This window comes from Chaetura pelagica, unplaced genomic scaffold (assembly GCF_000747805.2).
Source record: "Chaetura pelagica isolate M959 unplaced genomic scaffold, ChaPel_1.0 scaffold405, whole genome shotgun sequence".
NCBI lineage: Eukaryota > Metazoa > Chordata > Aves > Apodiformes > Apodidae > Chaetura > Chaetura pelagica.
The window spans coordinates 4290775-4315836 of record NW_009953489.1 but is presented as its reverse complement, the minus strand read 5'-3'; the positions used below and the strand labels follow the sequence as shown (position 1 = coordinate 4315836).

The 25062-nt window shown below is 51.4% G+C and overlaps 1 protein-coding gene across 1 annotated transcript; it reads right to left on the bottom strand.

The window, feature by feature from the left end:
* Positions 1–9897: 9897 nt before the first annotated feature.
* Positions 9898–17188, bottom strand: TMEM8C (transmembrane protein 8C). The gene is made up of 5 exons (XM_009998863.1): positions 17011–17188; positions 14514–14628; positions 11947–12095; positions 11109–11225; positions 9898–10050 (listed from the first exon to the last, which is right to left on the bottom strand). The coding sequence occupies exons 1-5, from the start codon at positions 17143–17145 to the stop codon at positions 9904–9906; spliced, it is 663 nt and encodes a 220-aa protein (XP_009997165.1). The 5' UTR covers positions 17146–17188; the 3' UTR covers positions 9898–9903.
* Positions 17189–25062: the final 7874 nt, after the last annotated feature.

Here is a 25062-nt window from a genome sequence, read left to right as displayed (position 1 = left end):
GCTAATAATAACAACGTGGTTAATGTGTCCTTTAAAGGCCTGGAGCGCTTCCCTGATGATACAGATTAATTAAGCCTTAATTAGTGCCTGCTCAGTTCAAACACAGACATGCTGCCTGAGGCCAGGCAACTCTGAGCACCAGGGCAGGACGATGCTGCTCCTCCTTGGGATGCAGGGACTTGACCAGGTGACATGCCAGGACCCATCAGCTGAACACTTGTCCCCATGCTCCTCAGTGGCTCGGCAGCTCAGACACCTACACAGGCCAAGAGGATGGACCCACTGGGACAGCAGCCTGGCACAAAGCCCCTGGGTTTTGATCCCAAGGGAGGTTTTCCAGCAGATGCACCATGGGGATGGGGAAGGCGCAGGAGCCCCGGGTGCCGCATCCCTGCGGCAGCTTCTGCGAGACGGGCTGGAACGGTCGCCCTCGCCGCAGACACATCTGCTGGGCGGGAGGGCCTGGAATTTGGGATATTGTTTTTCTGGCGGGGAGCGGTGGGTGCCAAAAGCCTGATAAATTAATCACCTCTGACATGGGTCAGTCCAGCTTCTGGCGTGCGCAGGCTGGGCCCCCTGAGGCGCCGAGCAGAGACAGCGCTGCTGCAACGTGAAAGCTCCTTCTGCAGCGAGGCTGGGAGCAGCTGCCCAGCAGGGTGGAGGGCTGGGAGGGAGCCTGACCACTGTGCTCCCCTGCTGTGCTGTCCTGGGGCAACCAACTGTGGGAGATGTGGTGGAACAACCAGTGCCAGCTGCTTGGATCTGGCAATGCCACAATCTGTGTTCTTTGCCTGGTTTGGAGCAGGGCCTGGCTGGGCTACTGCTGGCACTGGGGAGATGGGGATTTACCTAGGATTTGTACAGCTGCTGGCACAGCGAGGGTAGGTCAGGGACTGCTGCAGTGCCTGTGGGAGGTTGGATGGGATGGGGATGTGCAGGACATCACAGGGGTGCAGCTGCTGGAGGTCACAGGTAACTTTCTGCAGTCCCTTTGTTTGGTGTTGGGGGATCAGGGCTGGCTGTCCCACCCTGTACGTGCTGGTGACCCTGGAGCTGGGCTGGTGGGCTGATGCTGGTGCAGCCCAGTGCATGGTCCAAGGTGGGAACTGTGCTACCCCTCTCCCATGATGAGCAGCATTGTGGACCTTTCGTGGTGGGGCTTTGCTTTGTGGAGATCTGATCCTTCTAGTCTCTGCTGGTTGCTCAAGCCCAAGGCAAGGCAAGCTGAGCCTGCACCTCCCCAGGCTCCTTTTCCCCTTAGGGAGCGCATGGGGGTGCCTGTGTGTGTATGCCAGTATAGGGTGCCCATTTCCAGGGGTGGCACTCCCTGCTGCTGGAAAAGTCCTCACTGCTCTTGGCACTTGCTGGAGAGGAGATGGTGAAGGGCTTTGCTCAGCCACTCCAGGGGATTTCTGCACTGCTGGGAAACCAATGGGATTATTCTGTTTTTGATGACTCCACTTGCCATCTGCCTCCTCTCCATGTTATTTCCTCTCCTCTCTCCCTGCTTCCCTCCCCAGTAACCACCAGCATCTCTCCCACTGCCAGCAGCAGCATTTGCTTCACTTTTCCCCATCTTTCTGGGGACCATTTCTGCACAGGAAAGGAGGAAGACGGAAGTGGAACAGGGAGCAAAGCTGGGAGGAAAGGGGCCCACTGGGGTCTTTGAGAGAGTTATAGGCAGCATTTGTCCTTCTCATTGCTCAGGGTGTTTACAGGCCCTGTGCAGGGCAGGAACACACTGTGTTGGGTGGCAGAAGCCCTACAGGGCAGGTGTTAAGACACATGGTGTGTGCTGCAATTCACGTTTGGGACCTGAGCAAATCTCCTCATGATGTTGCAGAAGCCTCTTTCCATCCCTCCTGTCTTCCTGGTTTGCTTGTTCTCATTCTCCCCCCCAGTTTTATATTTTTTTTGTCCAGACATAATTAATGTAAACCAAATGCTTTGTGCACAGCTGCTGGCATCCTGAAACTGTTTTGTGTGTGGTCTTTCCTTCAGCCTGGACAGAGATGGAGCAAAGGTCTGAGCACTATCCCAGACCTGCTTGGGTAGAGAGCAGCATCTATTGCACAAGAGGCACCTTGAGTTTTTGTGTTCCCCTCATGGGATGAGGTTATGTGAGGCTGGTTTAAATAAAACCATGGAACTGCCCAAGAACTTCATCTCCCAAATCCAGGCAAACCCAAGCTCAACTTTTCTTGCTGGTTGCAGGAAACTTGCTTAACTGAAACCCCAAATGTCTGTCTCGTTTTCATGGCTACCTCTGCGTGTCTTGGTTCTCAGGGGCTGGATGCTACATTCCCAAAGCTGCTGTGGGAAGGATGTCCTCATGCTGCATCTGGCACCTTTGGGTCAGGGGACCAGTGAGATCTTGTGATTGTTTTTGGTGTTTTTTTTTTCTTCCAGCCAAAGGTCTAATTTCTGATCACTGCTGTTGCTCAGCATTGCCACTGATACTGAGCAAAGTACCAAGGGATGCTCAGCTTCCACTAAACCCTTTCCTTTGTTTGGCCAAACACCCTGTCAGGGTGGTGGGCATGATCCTGCCATGGTTCAGGGAGGGCAGCTGAGCACCACGGCTGCCTGCTTACCCGGGGCCCTGCAGTGAGTCAGTGACTGAGCATTTTGCAAACGTTTGAGCTAAATGGGAAGCATCTGACAGGCCCTGCCATGGACATGCTTTGGATTCCAGGGCGATTAGGATGCTGTGGATGCCTGGGTGAGAAGGTGGGCTGGGTGGTGAATCTGGGAGAGATCACTTGTGTGTTTCTGCTCAGAAAATCTGTCCCTGTTGTGTCTGGAAGCTGGGGTGACACCTTGAATTCATCTTCCTCATGGAGACTGAGCAACTGAGGTGTATCTTGAGGTGGCTCCTTTTGGGGTTGCTCTGAGCAAGGAGCTGAGCAGAGAACCCATGTGCAATGGAGCAGTCAGTCTGGGGCAGTATTTGTAATTTACTTTTCTCTTCCTCAAAGAAAGGCATCATTCTGGAGAGGGGGTGTGTGTCCACACGAATTTTTACTTTAAAAAAAGAATAAAATAACTTTCTGTGGAAGAGTAGTTTCTGTGGAAAACCTTTTAACCAGCCCATGGTGGCTTTCCTGGAGCGGCTTACATATCCAGAAGGGACAATTTCTGCTCTCAGCACTTGTTTGGGTGATGCTCACAGGAGAGAGGAACACTCCTGACCTGCAGGGAAATTCTCCCTCCCCCAGCCCCACATCCTCACACCCAGCCAAACTTCAGGATGCTCCAGAGCCTTGAGACTGGTGACCATCAGAAAGGGAATTGTCTCCACTAAATGCCCTGCAGCTCTTGGGTGATGACAATTTTTAAATGAGTGAGAGGTTGAAAAATAGTGACATGTTTTAAAAGGTCACCTTGGCCAAGGAGACGAAAATTCTTCCTTGTTCGAGTGAGATGCTTTAGGAACTGCCTTAAAATTAATCCAAAACATGAGCCCAGCTCCAAATGAGTGGGACTTGGCAAGACAGCTGGACACATTATCTTTAAATATAGGCAGGCATCCTGGAGGGTTTCTGGTGGTTTTCCTGGTCACTTCTTATTCCTGTCTTCCCCTCTGCTCTCCCCTTCTTGCATAATTCTCTCTATTTTAATGCCTCTTTCCACATTTCGGGTAGTCATTTGGGTGTTTATTGGTATGAAATCTCCCTGAACCAGGCAGGGTTGCAACACTGCAAGAGCTTTTGTGGCGGGATGTTTTGCTGGCAGCAGCACTTTGCTTTTCCTCAGGAGGGCATTGCCCGGGTGGCCATCAGCCTCTGCCCTGAGGAGGCTGCAGCTCTCCAGGGATTACAAAGGGTTTTCAAAGGAGGAAGCAGCTCTGGCTTTTGGGTTGAGGCTCCAATGGACCCCAATTTGCACAAAAATGAGGTGTGACCTTGTGTGCTTCTGACCCTCTCTGCAGGGACCTGAGTGGGTCCTCACTGGCCAGAGCAGCCCCCAAAATTCCTGTGCTGGGATAGCAGTGCCTGGGATGCCAGCAGACTTGTGGGGACTGGGGCTGTGATGCTTTCCTGAGCTATTAATCTCTATACTTTTCCTACCTTAAACACAAAGCGGGGGGGGGGGAAATGGAAAATTAAGGAGACCTGGTTTAGGGTGGGAAGGAGAAGCATGCCCCTTACTTCCAAAGCAGAGAGGCTCAGGACCTGCTCAGGCTTTGAAGAGGGCTGTTGGACATGTCTGGACATACAGACACATCTGTCTTTAATCCTTCCCTCTGTAACTGAGACCAGGTCCAGGCAGAGCCAGGGCAAACCCTTGCCCTGCTGCAGGTACGTGTGTGAATGTGTGAGGGGCCTTGGCAATGCAGGGCTGCTAGACCAGCTAGAGCCACATGTTCTTGCAAATGCGGCTTCCTATTGACTTGCTAAACATTTGCTATTTATCAGATTTTGCTTTTAAACTGTCTGTAAGTCTGGCAGGACTTGTGTCAAAATCCCTTCCAGATGTGAAGGTGCTACCTGATACTTTGGTTATAACCTGGACTCTCAATCCTGCTCCATTCGGATTAGCTCAACTACTGTGAAAATGCAAATAAAGACATAGAGAGGAGAAATGTATGTAAAACTTCCCCCAAGACTTTTCCTTTACAGGCAAACCAGATCTTGCCTTTATAAGGAGATTGTGAGTTTTATCAATGAACATTTACTTTGCTGGAAAACCACAGGTATGCCATCCCTGTCTGTCCACGTGGTGTTTTATTTTTGTTTGTTTGGATTTTTTTAAAGCATTATTGACTTTTTTTTTTCCCCCCATTGAAATAATGTTTCTTTGGCTCTGGGGTTTCCAGACACATCAAGCTCATTTTATGAGCATCAGATGATGTGTGCAGTTGGAAACCCGAGCGGTTCCCTTGCACTGGGAGCACACGGATCAGATAACACTTGGTTAAATGCTCCTTGAAAAGGCTATTGCAAGGTTGGGAACTGCTCTTCACAGCAGCACCCGTTCCACAGACACTGCTGCCCTGCCCATCTCCAGGAGAAGCTTTGGGGCCACCAGATATTCCCAGATGAAAACAACCTCTCTCACTCTATGGTATCTGTCAGTTCGTACATGGCCTGAGCCAGCTCCCGTCGTAGCGAGGGAGGGTTTTTCCACTGACTTTAAGAGGTGCTGGACCAGGGCCATCCTCTGTGTAATGCGGATCCGGGAGTGTGCGTGATGCACTGCATGATGACAGAATTTCTGGGAGATTGGCCTAAACCAAAAACCTTGGACCAGGTTTCTGCAGCTGTGAAAGCATCCCCGCAAGAGCCGAGTGAGCCGGGCTGCTTTTGCATCTGCTCTGCCCTGGGCTTTGCTTGCTTGGGCCCTGTCCACTATCTGTGTCCATCTCTGGTGCTGCTGGAGGGAGAGAGGACACCTCTGAGTGTGTGAGGGGCTTCCAGCCTGACCCCCTGGGAGCCAAGAGGCTCAGCCTGCCTGTGGTGCTGCAGCCGAGCTCCCCTGTGCCCCCCAAAATACCTTGTTGGTGCTGAAGGCTGCTGAGCAGTGCTGGGATGGGGGTGCCCTCCCTGCACCAACCAGGCTGGGAAGTTTGGAAATATTGCCAAAAGCCTGAGAGGAATGAGAAGAGAAGCCTGCTGTGGTGTCATGTGGTGGTGTTTTAAGTATGTCCATGATGAATTGCTGGGTTTTTTTTCTCTTGCTGGCACTGGGTTAGGCTGGTTTGCAGCCATGCAGGAGGTCCCACTGTACTCACCCCCACAGCTGCATCTGCTCTAGCTCCATCCTGTGCTGCTGCAGAAAGGTGGTGTTTCTGCACAGCAGCACCAGCCGTGGCAAATTCTGCTTTATCTTCCCAGGTGTCCCTGACTCTTCCAAAGTGCAGGAGAACTTTGTGCACCAGAAAAAGATAGACATTGGACTGGGGTAGCTGGAATGAAGCTGAGAGATACTAAGTGGTCCCAGATAGGTGCCTCAGTGGTTCCATCTCCCCTTTTTTCCAGGCTGATGGGTGGGGCTGGTTTCTCATAGTGCTTCTCTCCCATGTCTGTGCAGGACATTTGCCCCTGCAGGACCAGAGTATCCCTGTTACAGGGCACAGACACCTCCTGGAGATCAGAACTGGAGGGAGGTGGGTGAGCCCATGGCAATGCATCTCCCTGGGGCTCCCTACAGGCCTCCTGCCTCTGCCTGCTATTCTAGCCGAATCAGGTTTCTTTGATCCTCCCTGTGGATCTTTCTCTTTGGGTTGTCCATCACTGCTCCCGAAGAGCTGCATCTACCTCAGGCTGGAGCAACAGCACTTTTTGAAGTGGACTAGCACTGCTGTGGCCTGAAGGGCACCAACAGTTAGAAGGAAAACCTTGGCCCCACGGTCTGACTTAACCTGGCAAGGCTGGCCAGGCTCTCTTGCTGCTTGAACGTGCACAGAGGAGCAGCAGTGTGAGGGTGAGGAGGGAAGAGCAGCCTGTGGAAAAAAACTGAAGCAGTCTTTCAAAATCTCATGGTGATAAGGCGTTTTCTGGAGTGCCCCATACAGCTGGCAGCAGAAACCAGGCTTTTATGTTTTGGTCTGGCTGTTTTTTCACTTTGTGCAGCCAAAGGGATCTGGATAAAGTTTGCTTGGAAGATTAGCTGGCACTGAGCCTGACTAGACATCTCTGGAAGCCTCCTCTGGAGCAGGAGTAGGTCCTAATTCTCTTATGCCAGCCCTGCCATAGGCAAGCATGGGGGAATTTTTGTCACCTGGAAGGGATATGAAGCATGAAGCTTCAGCCCTGGTGCCTGCCTGTTGTGTCATTGCCTGAGGACAGTGTCCTTTGTGTGGTCTGTCCCCATGCCAACCCCAGTAGGGAAACTGGGTGTGCAGGAGCACCCTGAGCAGGGCAGATGTGCTCCAGCTGCTGTGCATTGGATTGGGCACAGGCTCTGGTGTCCCACCACATCTGAGCCACTGGCTCAGGGGCAAAGCTGGCAGGGGATGGAGCAGTGGGAAGAGAGGCTGTATGATGCTGTCCCCACGGGGCCCGTGGGCACCCCACGCTGGCACTGCAGCCCAGACACAAAGTAAATAGGATTTAGTGCTGGGGAGGGATGGTGGAGCAGGAGGGAGCCTGGCAGGCTCCTGCCACCCTTGTCACTCTGCCCCTGTGTTGGCAGCAAATTCTGATGCCTCCAGAGCAGAAAGCTCAGTCCTCCCCTCTCATTACTTTTTTTCTTTCCTTTTTTTCTTCTCTTCCCCTCCCTCCCCCCCCGTTTTGATCTTTAAAAAGCCTGGGCGGTTTGGGCTTCGTGAAACCCAAATGCCTTTTGCAGCATCCCATAAGTAATATCCCAGTGCTGGAGAATAAGACAGTATATGAAGTAGACGGGGAGCTATAAAGACGTTTTAAAAGGGGCAATAAAAGTTTTGGGTTTCATATCGTCTTACCAAAGAAGAGAATAACAGAGGAGCAGGAAATTTCAGTAGCAGACACGACAAAGGTCACAGCACTCAGACTGCACCTTAGACGAAAACACCTACTCTTATGAAAACAGCTAGAATTTTTGGCAGGGGCTCAAGAGCTCTTACAGGCAAAGCTCTCGGCAGCGCTAAAAGGTTACAAGAGACTGTTTTGTCTACGTTGGTGTAAATGTTTATAATTTTTTTATAGAGTAGGGGATATATCCTGCCCCAGCGATGGTGAATTCAGTCCGTGTCCTCCTGGGTGTCGGGTCCCCCCTGCAGTGGGTGCTGCTGCTGCTGCTGGGAGGGGCTGCTCCATGGCAGGGACTCTATGGATGCTTTGTCCCGGAGCTTGGGTGCTGGTCCCATGCTGGGTGCAAAGGGATAGCCAGTTTACCCGGTAGGAGCAGCACCTTGGGGCATCGGCAGGGAGAGAGGGAAAAAGTAACCTCGCCTGGGATTTCCTTGTGTGCCATACACGGTGGGGTTGGTTTTGGTGTAACACCTGGATGAGAGGCAGGTGGGAGCAGGAGCTTTCACTTGCTTAGCTGGGCCTTAGATAACGTGCCCTCCTGGTTTGCACGGGGTTTGACCCTCCCGAGGCTCTTGCAGTGCCCACGCTCCATGAGTCCTTCCCACCGGGTCCGGAGCTGCTCCAGCGCTGCCCACAGAGTCCCGGGCTGCTTGGGGAACAGGCACCTCCCCTGGTTCTTCCACAGCTGCATAATCCAAGTCCATTGGCTGCAAAATCAAGTTCACTCCTTCTGGCGCCTTCAGGGAATGTTCCACCACGTTCCTCCCTGCCATGTCGCGATAGGCTGCAAAGAAACTTATACTTGGTCACCTTCTTCCCCTTCTTCCTCACCAACCACCAGCACCCACTGCCTCTCTAGCTCAGCTCTTCCCCCACTGCTCGCTCTGTTCAGCTCGTATCTCAGTTCTTTCCTATGTTAATGGAAGGTGCATCTATTGTCTTTCTAATGGCTCCTGGGCTGGGTTTGGAGCTTTCAGCTTCTTACCCGAGCCATCTGTAGGGCTCCTCTCCCACTGCCAGAAACTCCCCAAACCACACACCCTGGCTGCAGGACAGCCAAGTGGGTGATCCTTTGGGAAGTGGCTGTGCACCCTCAGAACCAGCACTTGCAAGGTGCTTCTTGCACTCAGCTCTAATTTAGGAGCCAAAGCAATTGAGACTGGGTTTTGGGTTTTTTGGGGGGGATGCACTGAGCAATCCTCGAGTGGCAAAGTGCACCAGTCATGTGCATGCAATGGGGTGAATGTTGCATGTAAACCCTCCGAGCATCTTGCAAAACATCCCAGGGGCTGGCGGCTCAGAAAGACCTGGTGTGCTGTGTTGGTTTAGGTGCTGGTGAACCCACTGGAAACTCTTTGCTGGTGCTTTCTCTGTGTGTGCAGCTGCACCAGCTGTGCCATCACTTGCTGGGGACTCTGGGAAGCTCGGGGGTTCATAATTCATTTATATTTTTGTTGGAAGCTCGTTCAGTTTTGATTGTTGCCCCATTGCAGGAAGTTGCTCTGATGGATGATTGGGGTGGATTTCTCTTCCAGAGAAACCCAGGCTTAATGTGGGCTTTCTGTGGACATCACTGTATATCAATACTACTCTAATTGTCCATGACATATAGTCTTGGCTTTTTTCCCAGACAGTCTAAATAAATCATACACTTCTGCTATAGTAAATAGTCTGTTAGAGGAGATGTTATAGGCTTACAGCCCTCCTCCTCCCTCCAGGAGCTTCTTTTCTCTGCCTCTAATTTTCCATGTCCTTTCCATACTCCTGAGGCTCTCCACAAGAGCACCTGCTGCCTGTGCTGCTGGGCAGGTCTGCATGGACAAAGTCCTCAGTGTTGCTGCTCCAGGCTGGGGGGGGCTGTGGGCAGGGGAGAGGGTGACTCTGCCCACAGCTCTGCTTTGGGGCTGGCATCTGCCCTCAGCTGAGTGCAGCTGAGCTGGAAAATTTCTCGTGCTGCTTAGGAAACACTGGCATTGCACACTTGCAAAGTCTCTGTTAGTATGTATTATTTACATCAAGAGAATGCATAAATAAAATAGTAAATCTCTCACAAAAATACAGATTCTGTTAATCGAGCATTATGAATGAAGCCCCTTGTACTTAGGTTGGCTGAACTCCCATGGAGGGGACAACTTGGGTCCTCCTGGGCTGGTGCAGGTGACAGCCTGGCTGGTGACATGGTCTGAGAATGAAAGGGTCACCTGGGGACAAGGTCACAGCTCAGACAAGTGCTTCTCCAGGGAGAAGTACAGTTATGTAGCAAGCACAGTCTCTGCTAGGGCTGGTGGTGGAAAGGTGAAGTCTTTCCAGGGAGGAAAAGCCTTGGATGTGCACAGAGCTGGTAGGAAAAGATGCTGCTGTCCTGGAGGAAAGGCGTTTTGCTTTTGGCTGCACCCCTCCAAAACCCAGTGGCAGAAAAGCAAGTGCCCAGCTGGCCTGAGAGAGCTCAGACACAGCAGCAGAGTGTGGAGCAGTCCAGCTTGGCAGGGGCCCCGGCGCTCCCGGCCTTCTTGTTCTCCTTGGGCAGCAGCAGCACGAAGGCCATGGCCAAGGCACAGTGGTAGAAGCTGTGCACGTAGGTGTAATCCCACTCCTGCAAGAGAGGACAGTGTTAGTGAGACCTGCTGGGGCTGTGGGAGCAGCACTGCTAGGGGCTCTGCATCAGGGTGCAAAACATCAGATTTCTAGAAGCAGCCAAAAGGAAAGGAATTTAAAAAAAGAAAAAAAAAGAAAAAACTCCTGACCCTTCTGCATCTTTTTGCTGTCAGAGAAGGGATTTCCAGCCTTAAAACAAAACAAAAGCAAAGTGGAGTTAACACATTCCAATTTGCACATTTCCCAACTCTTGAATGAAGTGTTTCATTACCCCGCAAAGGACGCGGCGAGGCTGGGGCGCGGGGGGAGGCGGCTTCTGCTAAGTGACATTTTTATGTTCTGCTAGAATTTGCAATTACCAAATGCTTTGAAAAATAATCCTTGGGGATGCCTGTGAGGTTGTATCTCGCTGCTCCCAAAGCACGGAGCAGCCGTAACGAGGGGCTGAGCGCAGGCGGGACCGGCAGCTGTGTCGGGGGGTTATCGCCTTCCCTGCGTGGGACAGACGGACCCCTTTGAACAGCATGGAACAGACTGGCCAGTGGAGAGAGCAAAACATGGGATTGAGTGCCCCTGGGAGTCAATTGAAAGTCTTTTCTTTGGTGTGAGCCAGCTTTGGATCCAGCCATGCCTGGGTCATATCCAGTCCCTGCCGTGGCTCCGAGAGGTGTCCTTAAGTCACCCGTGCCCGGCTTCCAAAAAAGCCCCACTTGCATTTGAGAAAACCATTTTGAGGGCTGTGTGTGACTGAAGAAAGCCTGGTCTATGTGCTTGCATCTGACTTAATGGGGAGAAAAGAGATTATCACCATGCGTTTCACTTGCTGCCACATCTGTTCCCCACACCACAGTTAACAGGTCAGGGGCTGGGGGCAAACAAGGAGGGACCCTTGTCCCTGCTGCCAGACCCCAGAGCACCAACCCTGGAGATCTGCACCTGAGCTGGATTTTGTCCAAGGCTGGATGCAGCCCTGCCTTGCAAGGGGGGAGGTCTCCTATTCTGGTAATGTCCTTTGCACCTTGTAAAGTCAGGGTGTTGGAGATTGCAAACAGGTACCTCAAAGAAGAACCTCAGCATCAGCGCTAACGCCCCAAAACAGAAGCCAGGACCAATCTGTTGGGTGTAGACACTCTTGTCTGGATACAGCCCTTTCTTCTCTTTCATCTTTTGTAGCTGGAAGGGAAGAGAGAGCACACCAAGTGTATTCATTTGGATCCCAGCACAGCATCTGCAGGCTGGGGTATGCAGGGTGGGCCCTGTGCCTTGGTCCCCTCCTTGCCCATCCGCTCCTTATCACATGGCCACTTGTTTTAGCTGCTGGCTGGACAGTTAGATGGAGCCTTGAGACAGTGTATGGGTGGGGCTTGCATTGCTGTATTTCCATGATGCTTGGCAGCATCTTCCTGCAGTTTTTATCCCATCACCGAATCCTTCTCCTTGCCCACTCCTGCCAGCAGCTCCTCCACTGCCTGGTCCTCAGCATCTGCTGTGAGCAGGGCACAGGCTGCAGCACTGGTGCCTGCCTGTCCTGGCCAGGCTCAGGCAGACGGCAGGCAGATCCCTTCCCATTTTATCACTGTGTTTCATGCACATCTTCTACTCACTCTGGAGCAGTTTACCAGACCCCTTTGCATCTCAGTAGTTGTAAAAACTCCATAAATATGTTCCTTCTGATTAGAAACGTGGGGGCAGGAGGTATGATAGGTTGCTCAGACAGATTGCATCTGGTGTTTATCACAAAGGCTTCTTGCTGCCGGGGTTGGAGGAGAAGTGTTGCTTTATCACCTGTGCTGTGAGAGCTGGTCCTCAAGGAGGAAACCACTGGCACAGGTTAGACCCCCTCCCTGCCATGAGCATCCTGCAAAGCCCCAGTGTGGTGCCCTTCCCCACGTACCCACTTCACAGTTATCACCAGCACGGCTGTCCCGATGGGTCCTGAGTAGACCCCGTAGCCCCAGCGGTCGTGGTAGATCCTCACGGCGATGGTGAGGACACCAAACATGACGAAGGTCGATCTCTTGGGCTCATCAAACTCTGCCAGGGCTGCACGGCACCAAGCACAGGGAGCATCAGGTCACCCACCCCCTTCCTCGACTGCTCCCCTAAAGCCTTTCTGGGATCTGCCCCACCTGCCCTGGGGATCCTCAGCATTGCTTCCAGGTCAGGTTTGCCCTTCTTATGCCTCACAACTGGGGAAACTGAGGCACGTGGGGACAAAGCAAACCATCCTGAGGCATCAGAGTGGTAGGTCTAGCAGCTGATTTTAGAGTTTGCATGTTCAGTGCTGTGTGTGGAAGCAAAACGAGATTTCCCCCCCAGTCTTTCTCTTTCCTGACTTGACCCAGAAGTTTGAGGTGATTCCAAAGACACTTGCACTTGGTGAGCCTGCAGTCAGCTCTTGCGTTCATCCTACCTCCCCAACCCTCCCAAACTTGCCAGCTCACCCCAGTGCAGCCTCCATCACCCCACTCCAGGAGATCCATGCTTTCCAGCACAATGGGGACCTGGCTGCGCCGGCACCTGCCTGAGATTTGCAAGCTGGAAGTCGCCAGTGTGAGTAAATTATTAGAGGCATTTGTTTAGCACAGAATGGGGTAATAACTGATAAAAGTTATGGATCCCAGTAGGCTCCATGCTTTTCCAGCTCGCACAGCTGTGTTATGGCAGCCCTGGATTTGCATTCCGGGAAGCCTGCCCGAGGGTCTGTGTCCGCACATGTGCGCTCAGGCTTTACAAGCCACAGCGAGAGGCTTCCCTGGGCTTCAGTCACCACACCTTCCATGTCCTTGGATCGTGGTTTTATAGGGAGTTTGGCTGAGGGATAATGTCCGCATTTTAATGTCTGTTGTTTCCCTGCGGGTCAATATTTTAAACATCGTAGTCGGGGATTTGTATTTTTTTTGCGAGGGTTTTGAGTGCAGTGATGAAGCGATCAAGCTGAATTGTGCTGCAAGGAGCCAAAGTGTCTGGATCGGCTCTGACCTACCCTGACACTGCTGCTATCTGCTGCAAGTGCCCTTTGGAGATGATTTGCCTCATTGGCTTTTCCAGCTGAGCAGGGAGAGCCCTGAAATGTGGACAGAGGGACTTGTACCTTCTGGGGCATAGAGCCATTCCTAAGGTTAATGTTTCCTCTGCTCATTTTTCCCTGCATGGAAGGTTTATCCTGTTGCATGTCCTGGAAGGGGGGATGTTGCTGTCTGTGCTGCTCCGTGGTGAAGAGGGGAGGGATGGAAAGGGAGGAGGGGAGGACCTGCACCCTGCCAGGGGGCTGCTGCCCCACACTCCTGCTGGGCTCAGGGCAGCAGGAGCCCCCAGAGGTCCTGCACAATCCCTGGAGCCCCCAACGGCAGAGGGCAGTGTCCTGTGGGAATTTTGGGGCTGTGCAGCAGTACGGTAACCCCAGCTCAGCACTGGGAGTGCTGGGGATCCTGCCTGGCTGGAGTGGGGGGCCTGGCTGTGTGGCTGCTAGAGATGGTCTGAAACTGATGAGAGAAGCCTTTTTTTCTTGGAAAAGTGACTCTCCTTACCCTGCTCTCTTCTTCTGTCAGAAATACATCTTTCCAAATACCATGTTGGCAAAATGGGAAGAATAACAGGTTTGAAGTTTTTGTCTATCTGTAGTTCTTTTTTTTTTCCCCTCCAATTTATTTCTATCATACCTTGTTTCATTGGCAAATGAGAAAAAAATGAGAGTGAAGGGAATGTGGGAAAAGGAAAACGGAGTAATAGGACAAGGGTCAGGATTTTTAATAAAAAGGAAGTGAAATATATTTCTGCTCTTTCTAAGCAGATCTGATATTTCCTGTAAGCCCAGAATAAACTTGTGATAAAATAGGAAGAGCATTTATTTATTTATTTACTTAGTACTAAACCACTTTGATTCCTGTCAAAGGAAGTGGCAGATTCTGCATTTCTTAATGCCCCTAGGTCAGGACAGAACAAGCTGATGGGCTCAGAATGGGGAAAATGAGGAGAAATGCGAAATTCCCTGGTATATGAGGTTTCAAACTAGGTTATCTCATAGCACTGCCCTGCTTTGAACTAAAGCTCATGTCTTGCCAATTTGAAAGAAATAATTCTGCTGTTGTAAGGACATGCACGAGAGCTGGTGCAGGCACAGGAGCACTTGACTAACACAAACACCCAGTGCCAGAGCTCTGTTTATCTCCAAGAGCAAAACTTCCCCAGTCACCACTCAGGACAGTCTTCATGTGTGTCTGGACCCCACCAAGAGCAATGGCTTTCCAAGGCATGAAGAAGATAAAAGTGGATTAAACCCTATCACAGACTGAATTCCATAAAAGACAGACTCAGAGTTAAGCCTTGCAGATCAGAGTTTGAAGAGAACAGCATTTCTGGGGCCTGTACCCACTAACCATCCCACCAGTGATGCTGACAGATCCTGCTTGACATGCAAATGTTGGTGCTTGGAAGGTACCACCAGTGTCTGGTGCTTACCCATCAGGGACACCCAGATGGACAGAGCTGTTCCATAGATGCTGAAGTACTCCAGGATATCGTAGCGCATGAAGCACAGCACTGATAAGCCAGGGCCATCACATGCATGGTAAAACTATCAGAAAAAAAAACAGAAAGAAAGAAAAACAAGCACGAGAAAATTAGTTCCTTTCCCTCAGACCACTAAGTTAAAGGCTCTTATCAACTGGTTTGAAACAGTCTTTGTGTGGTTGTTGAAAGGATGGCCAGCAAGGGACAGAACAGTCTCAAACACACCAGGGTAACTGTTATGCAGTAATGTCCATATTTGAGATATAATGTCACTGTTCCCAATTGCAAATTGCCTGGGAATCAGCATTCTTCTCTCTCAGTACAGATTATTTGTGGATGAGCTTTAGTTGGCCTCTTGGTCTGTGCAAGAATTTGCAATCTGATGACCAAGCTGCTTCGAGCTGAGCCGCGGGTGGTGCAGGGACGTCCTCTCCAGCAGAAGGAGGACTCTGAGGTTATGGTTCTAATTGCGAAAGATTCTTGTAAAACAATTCAAAATGAGAGTCCTGATGAAATGTGTATAGATGCCAGGTCACTGTCCAGGCTAAATTGGGTTTATATGTCCAGAGTCTGAATACTGGGGAATTCACTCATTAGTGCATTCCCTTAAAAGCTGCTGGTTCCTGCCCATTAGCTCTGTGATTAGGTTATTTGCAAAAAAACCCCCTCATTGTCATGCAACATAGATGCAAACCAAGCCAAGAGAAATTTTCCAGAGCAATGGGAGGAATGCACCCAATGTTTGCCTGGCTCTCTCCTTCTCCTCCAAGCCCTCAGCCCTGCAAGTTTTCTAGTGGCAGCACCCGCGTGCTTCCCTGCTCCTGAAGTCTTTTGGCTGCTGGGCAGGATGCCCTTGGAACAATCCTCACTGTCATAGCCCAGCAGGGATGCTGATAGTATTTATAATGGGAATTGCTGCAAGTCCTTTGGCTCGCTGTGGTTTCTAGAAAAGATTGCACCAGGGCTGTAATTCTTTGCTCTGTTTGAGATTGGGTTCGGGGAGCCCCGAGACAGGGGGAAGACAGGGTGGCAGACAAAGAGCGCGTTTCTGGCCGGTGTCGCAGCACTTGTCTGCGATGGACATTTGCTTTCACTGCTCTGATGAGGTGTCCTGGGGGAGGAGGAATGGGATACTACAAGAAAGGCAACAGCAGCAGCTGCCGCCCTTCCTACCCCCCCCCCCCCCCCTGCCCATGCTGGCAGCTGCCTTCCCTTCCCCACGCACAGATATTTTGCCTCCTCAATCTCTTCAGCAAGGACCTGTTCCACCTCCCGTCGAAACACGTGCCAACTTTCCTACTGACTTCTTGGGGAGGTGGAGCAGACACAAAACTGGTGCGAAAGGAAATCGTAGATGTCTGGCTTCCCCGGGGAGCTGGGGGGTTTCAGTTGGGATGTTTTTATTAAGTAGTTTTACGGAACTGACAGAATTTTTTCCCCCTGCGTTGTGCTTTAATTGAAGGCTCAAATGATGGATCCTTAGGAATAAGAGACTGGCCTGGTTTAGAGCCCTGCTTTACCCTCAGGGCTGCTGTGGAAGACCTTTTCACACTGGGAAGGTCCTTTATCTACTCCCTGCCTCAGTTTCTCTGCTTCGTACAAGGGATGTGACAGTCTTCATGAGATGAGTAAATGCAATATTTGTTGGGTTGCTGGGCTGTTTCCTTCACATTTTTAAGTAGAGGATGGCCAGGGGGTTAAATAGACTTTTTCAAGTGGAAATGCTGCTGTAGGTGCCTGTGTGTGTACAAAGGCACTCAGCAGCTGCACAAAGCACAGGGCAGTTACTGCCAGGAGCAGAAACATGAATTATTTTGTATACACACAGACTACTGACTTTCTCTACCGATTCTCCCCATGCCAGAGAAGGCAGGGCAATTCTGAGCCTGGTGAAACCCGCTTATTCAAACTGCTCTGCCAGGATGGAGGGTTAATAATTATTTTTCTTGATAAATCAGCAGCATGTTTTAGTCTTTCCTTTCCCAGTGGAAAAACTCCCCTGACTCCAGCATTGCTCCCATCACCACTTAGCAGTTGCAAAATCAATAATTCAACTACGTACTTGGGGCTAAGATAACCAAAGCATAGCAAGAGAGTCTGGATAAAATTTAAACCCCAAATTCAGCACAGCCACTGACCAGCTGTGAAATAAAGAGAAAAATCAGCTCCAAAACATTGTGAGTCAATCAAGTCGCTCTGCACCCAGACCTTCTCCCTAATCTCACAACCATAAACCACCATGAAATCTATGTGAGGCCACCCCTTAGGACAACCTGAATCAGCTGCTCAGCACTGCACATGGTGGGGAAATAACTGAAAATGGATATTCTGGGGGTCAGGCTTGCTGCTGTTGGGTGGGGTCCAGCTGCCCTTCCTAGTTGAGCCCTGATGCAGGGGGAATTTGGAGGGATGAAACATGCAGGGAGGGGGCATGGGGACATCTTACCGCCACGAAGAACATGGTGAAGAAGTAGACCATGGCTTCCATGTGGAAGCGGCGCTTGGCTGCAATGCTGATGGTGGGGAGGAAGACCAAGGTGCTGATGGTGGGCAGGAGGAGCTTGGCCACCAGCGAACCCATGGGTGCCTGGTGGGCCGGTGGCTCCTGGGGACAGGGTCTCTGTGAGCTGGATGGGGATGGTGGATAAAACAGCCGTGGTGAGCGTGCTTTAAAATTTAAATGCCCTGCCTTGTGGGGAGGGCTGTGGGCAGGGAACAGCTGCTGCCACCACCACCCCCTTCGCTCCTGTCTCTCCCCAGCAGCCAAATTCTTGCCGCAGCTGGTGGCGACAGACGCTCTGTGCCCCCAGTGTCGCCCCGGGTGTTCCTGAAGGGGAATGTGGTCCTTGCAGGTCTTGTTGGTCCTTGCAGACCTTGTGCTGGGTGTTGGACCTGGGTGCACCATGGGTGAGGATTTCAGGTTTGCTTGCTCACCATGGGGACAACCCTCCTCAGCAACCTGCCCAGCACCGAGCCTGAGGCAGTGCTGCTGGGAAGGACCATCTGCTGCTCTGCACTGGCCTGAAGTAGGGAAAAGCTGGTATGTGGCAGGTACCAGGGGGTTTTAAAACAGCAGGGTATATCCTGCTCCTGTAAACCTTTGGTTTACATGAGAAATATGCACTAAGACCCAAATCTGCCTTCTTTTTCCTGTGAAGTCAGGTCTGGACTGAGTGAGCCTGCTGCACTGGAGCACAGGCATTGAGGAGCTTGGGTGATGCAGCCTCCCCTATGTGCTCAGGTGGCTTGAAGTGCAGTTTCTCAGCCATGCCCTCAGGCTTTGCAGCGTGGACACCTTCAGGAGATCTGTCTGAAATTCGGGTGGACACCTTCAGGAGATCTGTCTGAAATTCGGGTGGACACCTTCAGGAGATCTGTCTGAAATTGAGGAGCTGAGCGTCTCTGGGGTGGAGGAATTTGAGCAGATGACCATGCAGAGCAGGAAAGCTGGAGGAAAAGAGACCAAAAGCCAAGCAGCATTTGGGCTGCTAATCCACTCAGTGGCTTCTTTCTTTTATTATGACTTTTTATTATATCACTGCTGCTCTCCTCCTGGGTTAATATCTTTTCCTTGGAACCTCGCAGGGATTCTCGGCATCTTTTTGGTACAGCTGTTCCCGGGACTTTTCAGGAATGCTTTGCTTGAGCAAGCCCCTTTGTGGCTTTGTGGGGAGGAGGCTGCGAGCTGCGATATGAGCCACTGTCTATTTCTGAGGGAGATAGGATGGGCTCGGCTGTCCCCCCCCCGGGGTGGGGGTGTCCAATGGAAAACCAGGCATACACAGAGTGAAAAATGCTTTTGAAACTGCTCCAGCCAAGTTGGAAAGGGCTCCTGCAGGGGGAGAGCAGGGGTGGTGTGTGTTCGGCGAGAATGGCACGACAGCATTAAAGCACTGATCCGAGAGCTTCCTCAGGCACAGCTGAGATGAGCTGGGTAGGGCTCCCATTTTTAGCTGATATTGCAGGAACTGTCCAGGTTCCCTAGCAGGCAACATCCCTCTGCACAGAATGGGGGCTCCGTGCTGCCCACGCTCTGTCTCCAGCCATTCTCCAGCCCAGACAAGTCATAAACTTACCACAAGCCCCTGCAAAATGGCATCTCTACCAACAAATAGTGAAAATTTCCCCAATTTACCATGAAAACCAGTCCCTCCAAGCCAGCACATAAATTACTTGCTTCTCCTCAGGCATCCAGCCCTGAGTGGGAAATGGAGCTGAGCACCAGCAAGCTCCAGAGTAGCCTGTTCCTTTTCTGTGCCATGTCCTCAGATGTATCTGTTATTCTGTTATTTTTGCATGAGCAGCCTAGACTGAGGAGGATGCTTGGGGCTGCTGCGTGGCAGGACTTGTTTCCAGGAGGGTTTTGAGTGGGGTTGGGGTTACCTGGCTGGATTCCTAGTCAAAAAGACCATGGGGTTGGTGTCAGAGAGGTGAAAAACACAGCTCAAGACCTGTTGGTGAGGACAGACTTCCATGTCTGGGTGCACAGCAGCCCCCCTTGCCCTCATGGGATCATTTGTAGGGACACGGCAGTTGTGCAACAAGCCACCAACTGCAAGGACATGTAAGGGTGGTGGTGGCTGAGCAGCAAGATACATGGCATCAGTTGAAAAATATGATCAAGCAGTCATCCCCATCCTTTGCCCAAATTCTAGCTGGAGCCCAGTGGAAAGGAAACCCCTTTGGCTGCTGGATGTAGCAAGTGCCAGCCATGTCAAGTGCTCCGCCGAGCAGGGAAATGTTGGAACTCTCAGGAGCAAGAAAACATTCCACAGGTTGTTGGGTTGTGGTTTTTTTTTTCTCTTTTCTCTCCCAGCTGCACACCCTGGGCTGGCGTTTGGTTTGCAGCCAGCACTGTAGGCATAGAGGGAAAAAAAACAACCACCAACCCAAACCCACACCGGTTTGCACACGTGTTCCAGCTATTATTGAAAAAGAGACCCCAAAGTAAGTGGCAAGGCAAGGGGCAGGCAGGTGGTGAGCTCCTGTCGGGAGCTGCTGCTTAAAAGGTCTTTGTTCAGGCTGCAAACAAACCGTAGTGGGAGACGTGGGCTTTGCAAACCTTCCTGGGAAGGAACCCAAATAACAAAGGGCCAGGATTTTGTTCCTTCTCTCCTAAACAGGTAGGAAATGTAGAAAGAAGCAAATTTTAGCTCCTGCATTTAAGTACTTCTGGAAAGCGAATTTGCAATCTACATTCCACAGGGCTAATTTTGTGTGGACCAGAGTGCACGCAGGAGTGGTGATATATATGGCTGAAAACTGGTTTCCAGGTGCCAAACCCAGGTTCTGGTATGTTGTCCTGGATCCTTCCAGGGTAACATTAACCATGGCTTTCTCTGAGCACTTCTACCCTTTCAACTCAGACGCTGCAGTGAAGGAGAGAGACATAGATATCTTTGTTTTATTTTTAATATGGAGGTGTTAGTTTGAGAGCAGGATATATTGGAAGAGAGGATGAAGGATTTGTGCCAGTTGAGAGTGTTGAGAGCACATTCTCCTTGGGATAAGTATAGGAAGATCTTTCATCTGTGTGTGGTGTAGACTGTATTGGAATTGAAATCTGCTCTGTTGTGTGTCCCCAGTTACTGCCAGGTTTGAATAATGGTGATAATGAGTCTAAAATGGGGAGTCAAGGTTGCAGCTTCTGTAGGTGCTTGCACTTCACCATGTGTTGGTGTGAGCAGGCACACACAGCTGTGCCCATCGGGTGCTCACTGCAAAGTGTTGTTTGCCACTTCCATTCCTTCAGAGTCAAATTTTTCATCTCCATCACACTTTGACTTGTGCACTCTGGACTTAGGGAGAATGGGGAAAAGGTGGACAAGGGCCTGGTTTGGGCAGGAATTTGATGGGCATGGTGCTGCTTGTAAAGATTTGTTGTTGTCTTGCTGCTTTTGCCTTGGGAGGTTGATCAAGAAACCTTGTGGTGTGAAAGAGCCCAGTGGAAGTGTGGAGCAGCCCCTGGGCATGAGCCCTTCCCTGCCCAGCTGAGGAAGGGGCAGCTGTAGCAGCTGAATGAAATACCTCTCATCACCTACCACAGGCTGTGGTCAAAGCTCCTGCAGGAGCCCCTGGTGTGATGGTGCTTTCTGGAGAGCTGAAATCTGTATCTGGGCCCTGGCACGAGGGAACAGGAGCCCAATAAATGCAGAGCCACCAGCTGTGCCTGAGCCCCTCACACAGCCCGAGCTACAGACCCGGCTCTGATGGACCCTGGCTCTTGCCTGCTCCCCTCCTCAGCCCTGCCAAAGCACCTGCATCCTTCTCTTTTTATTAGTGGAATAAATTGCCACTTAAAATATCAATTTTCAGTAAGGTCTGGCCCCATTTTAGGCAGCTTTAGCTGAATACTCACCCTTAGAAAAATTCTCTCTTCCCATCTCCCTGTTGAATAAGCCTCTTATGCATGTTCCTCGCATCTTTCTTCCTCAGGGTTTTTTCACTCTTCCCTTCTCCCCTTCCCTGTTGTGGCCCATTACAAGTGTCTCACCATTAGTGGTGAGGACATTTCTTGTCACTGGGTTACAGTTGTTTATAACCTTTGGGGTGTCCTGGGGTGGCCATCCTGCTGCCACATTCAGGGGGGCAGTGCAGGAGTTTATTGCTTGTTTCATGCTTTTTAATGGGGTGGGTTGTTTTTGCAGTCATGACTCGTGGAGCCCAGTAAACAATGTGAAGGCCTCAGCTCTCACCCCCGTTGGTCAAAAATGGCAGTTTGTGAAGAGAAAAGCTTGAAGCTGTGATGCTTCAAGGCTCAAAAATCCAGAAAGGAATGAAACCATTCTTAGGGTTTGGGGGAGTCTGACTCATGACTTTTGAATGCCTGTGGTTGGCAATGCTGCATAGCTGGTGTCCCTCAGCACAATACTGCTCAACTTCCATGAAAGACTCATGCCAGTAAAAGAAAAGGCTTTGTATACTTCTTTTTAAAAATCTTTGCATAGTTAAAATTTTGAACTGTGACTTGTCTGGAAGCTCCAGGAGCATGTACTCTTTGGGTACAGGTAAAATTGAAGTGAAAGAAATCTGCAGAGAAAAAAAAGAGGCTTTTAAAGTCATTGAAACTCCATGGCCATGGCCATACCTGGGGTCACTCTGGTTGCCTGTGGCTTTCAAACTGCCCAGTGATATTTTTAATAGGAATCCGATAGTGAGAGCAGCTTGGTGGCTTTGGCTTGTTCAGTTTGACTCTGATTTTGCAAATCTCTGTGGACGAAACCCTCACGCTAACATGACATAAATCATTTGCTGTCCACATTGCAGGGAGGCAAACAGACCCCAAGTGCCTTGCCCAACACTGCGCCGTAGGTCACTCAGCAAGGGGCCAGGACTGTCTCTAAAGGACACTTTTTTTTGGTCTATTCCTGCTTGTTTTAGTTACCCAGCAGTAGGCCATGGCCACAAGTCTTGAGAAAAAGGTAGGACTGGCTGCCAGGGTCTCTTTTAATGTTTTGCCACATTTTGATCCCTCTGGCAATGTCCTGTCCATGCAGAGACCTCACCCTCTCTGTGGATGGTTTAGATCTGCCCACACTGCTCCAGGCTCGCCTGGAAATAATGTGTGTAACTGTGCAGAAGTTGTAGAACAAATGGGTCACTTCTTAGGCAGTCTTAAAAAAAAGAAGAAAATCAGTTAGTCATCTTGTCCCCAAGCAAAGATGAAGCTGCTTGGAGGGTCCTGGGCCAACAGGCTCCAGACCATGCTCCTAATCTTCCTCCAGCCTGGTTCTCCTGGACTTGAGCAGGCATTTTGGTGGGCTGGCTATGAGAAAGCCATCCTGTCTGCTGCACCAGCATGAGGGGTGGGCCAGAAAAGGACTAATTTTGCTGGAAAAGCAGTGCTGGAATGTCACAGCTCATGGTTGAGCCATAGCTCTGGTTCACCAAGAGCAGGTCCTGTGGTACATCCTTCGTGGAGGACCTGCTCTAGGGATGTGCTTGGCACTTGGTGCTGAGCATCAGGCCTGAGGGCTGGTGGTTGGGTCAGGATGGGAAGGTTTCCTGCAGTGGGGAGCCCAGCAAGATGATCAATGTATTGTCCCAGGATCAGAGCTTACCATGGTTCTCTGCTCCAGGCCAGGGCTGGAGGTCCATCTACTGCAGCAAAGGCTGCCCTAGAAAGGGGATCCCCCCTCCCTAGGTGAGAAAGGGCCTGATCCTGCAAAACCTAAAGTGCCTCTGCTCAGCTGAGCAGCCTCAGCTCCCGCTGGTGCCCAGCCCAACACTTTGTTGAACTCATTTCAGCCAAGGAAACTCCTTTCCTCTTGCAGGCACTTCTCAGGCCAAACCAGCAGCCAGTCGCCGGCGACTCTCTCCCGGCTGGAGGAGGTTATTTTGGAGTGTCTGTCGCTCCTTTTATTTGCACTCTGAGTTCTGCACGGCACCGGTTTGGGGTGGAAAGCCTGGCAGCCGCCTGCTGGATGGGATGGCTGCTGCCATTCCCCTGAGAGCCCACCTTGTGCAGCGTCGGGAGGTGAATGTGCAGCACCTGGACCACCAAAGTGTGGGATGCAGGGAGCAGGGCTGGCTCAGGGACCCTCGCCCAAATCCTAAATTTCCCTGGGAAAGCCCAATACGAGTCCTCAGCGACCGGCCCTGGGTGGGAAAGCCTCTCGCTGTGCATGCAGGTGCATCTTGTCTCAATTTACTCCAAGCTCGAAAGCAGTAAATAACATCTGCAAATCATTCCTAGCACTTCTGCCAAAAAAACCCCAACAAACTGGGAGATAAAAAAAGCTGTTGTCTGAGCCGGGCTGTCAGTGATGAATGCTGTACCTGCCGGCAGCCTTGGCAGCAGCACCCGCAGCCTTGGGGTTCTGAGGGGGATGTTTTTTGGGGTGGTGGGAGCTGGGGCAGGTCCAACCCCGCATCGGAGCAATGGGGTTTGGCTGATGTGAAGGCTGGAAGGGAAGGTTCGCGTTTTGGATCCGCTCCCCGGTGCGTTTTGTGTTCGGGGCTGTGTCTGCTGTGGGCGAGGGGAGGGCAGGGGGGAGCAGGGACTGATTTGTGGGAGCTCTCGCTGCCCGCGAGGAGCTGCCGAGGAATTTTCCGATGAAACGAGGATTGCGTCAGAAACCGCTGAGTCATCTCAACTGTTTCGTAAAATAAATAACTAATCAACGGAGGGGGGATTAAAAAATAAAATAAAATAATAATCCTTTGGCTTTGATAAACTCTTGGTGAAGCGCAGAGACCGAGTGTGTCCCTCCTGCTGCTCCCCCAGTCCTTTCCCTCTCCTTCCCGTTTTCTTCCCCCCTCCCCAGCCCTGGAGCATCCCTGTGGCAGGACAGGGGATGGGGTTACCCGTGGATGGGCTCTCCTGGGGTGCAACCTCCTGCCAACCCCCAGGGCTGGGGGGACCCTGGGGCTCACACGGCCCCAGGCTGCTCTGGGGTTTTCAATGTGAAATATTTTGATGCTTTTAAAACCTCCTGTGTTCAGACTTTTCCCTTCACAGTTGTTCCAAAACGGAAAGGGTTTTCTCCTGCGTGTCTCGGGCTGGGATATTTTGAAATGCAGAATGTTGGGTGAACTCGAGTGCTAAATTTTCCCAGTGTCCTGGTCACAGCCAACCGATGGAAAATTGAAAGTTGCAAATCAACCTAGCTGGGTAAATTAAAACAGGCTGGCAGACGTTTAGCCAAACAGAAAAGGAGACTTCATTTCCCATGTAAATTTTTTGGGACGAATTCTCTGCTCAGCTTCACCCAGCCATCCCTGGTGAAAATGAGCAACACGGTGTGTCCACAGCGATTCCTGCAGGGTGCTGGGAGCTGGGTAGGGATGTGTGTCCTGTGGCAGGGCTGCAGCACAACCCAGGGCCCTGCAGGTGAGAGCACCAGCCAGTGCCAGGGGGCAGTGCCCCACTGGGAGCACTGGTTTTGCTCTCTGAGGGGCAGGTCTAGAAGGGAAGGAGAGAACACTTGAGCTGGAGCATCTCTGGAAGGAAATTGTTCAGGTGGGCTGCTCAGAGCTGCTGGGATGTGAGCACTGTGTGTGCAGGGGGTGTGCACAGGGATGTGTGTTACCCCATCCCTGAGGTGTCTCATCAGTCACATTTTACAGGTAGAGGTGGCAGAGAACACACCACACAAATCCTATGTAGGTTTCATACGTGGTGTGACTGTGTCCCTCTTAAAGCCCTGGGCCCTTCTCCCTGACACACACAGATCAGATACAACACGTGTTTGGCTGTCACTGAGCCAGGGGGACTGTTCCCAGCCGAACATGGCTCTTCACCTGCACCAAGGCCCTTCCTTGGCCACCACCCTTCTCCTGCGAGGCAGAAAACTCTTCTGAGCAGCAGGACGGGGGCTGAGCCTTCCCGAATGACACCAGAAGCCCAGGATCTCAGCGGGTTCGGTGTGTTTCTCAGCAGACAGCGCCGTTACAAGCCCGGCAGGCAGTGTCCAGCCCCCCGCCCTGCGCTGCCCGGGCCGGGGGCTCCGGTACCTGCGGAGGTACCGGGAGCGGTTTGGTGATGCGGAGGGGGGGG

Coding starts and splice junctions, on each gene's coding strand:
- TMEM8C (XM_009998863.1), bottom strand. CDS start 17,145: ATGGGTTCGCTGGTGGCCAAGCTCCTCCTGCCCACCATCAGCACCTTG. Junction 14,629..17,010: donor TCACCATGTTCTTCGTGGCG/GTAAGATGTCCC, acceptor TTTTTCTGATAG/TTTTACCATGCATGTGATGG. Junction 10,051..11,108: donor TGCTGAGGTTCTTCTTTGAG/GTACCTGTTTGC, acceptor CCTCTCTTGCAG/GAGTGGGATTACACCTACGT.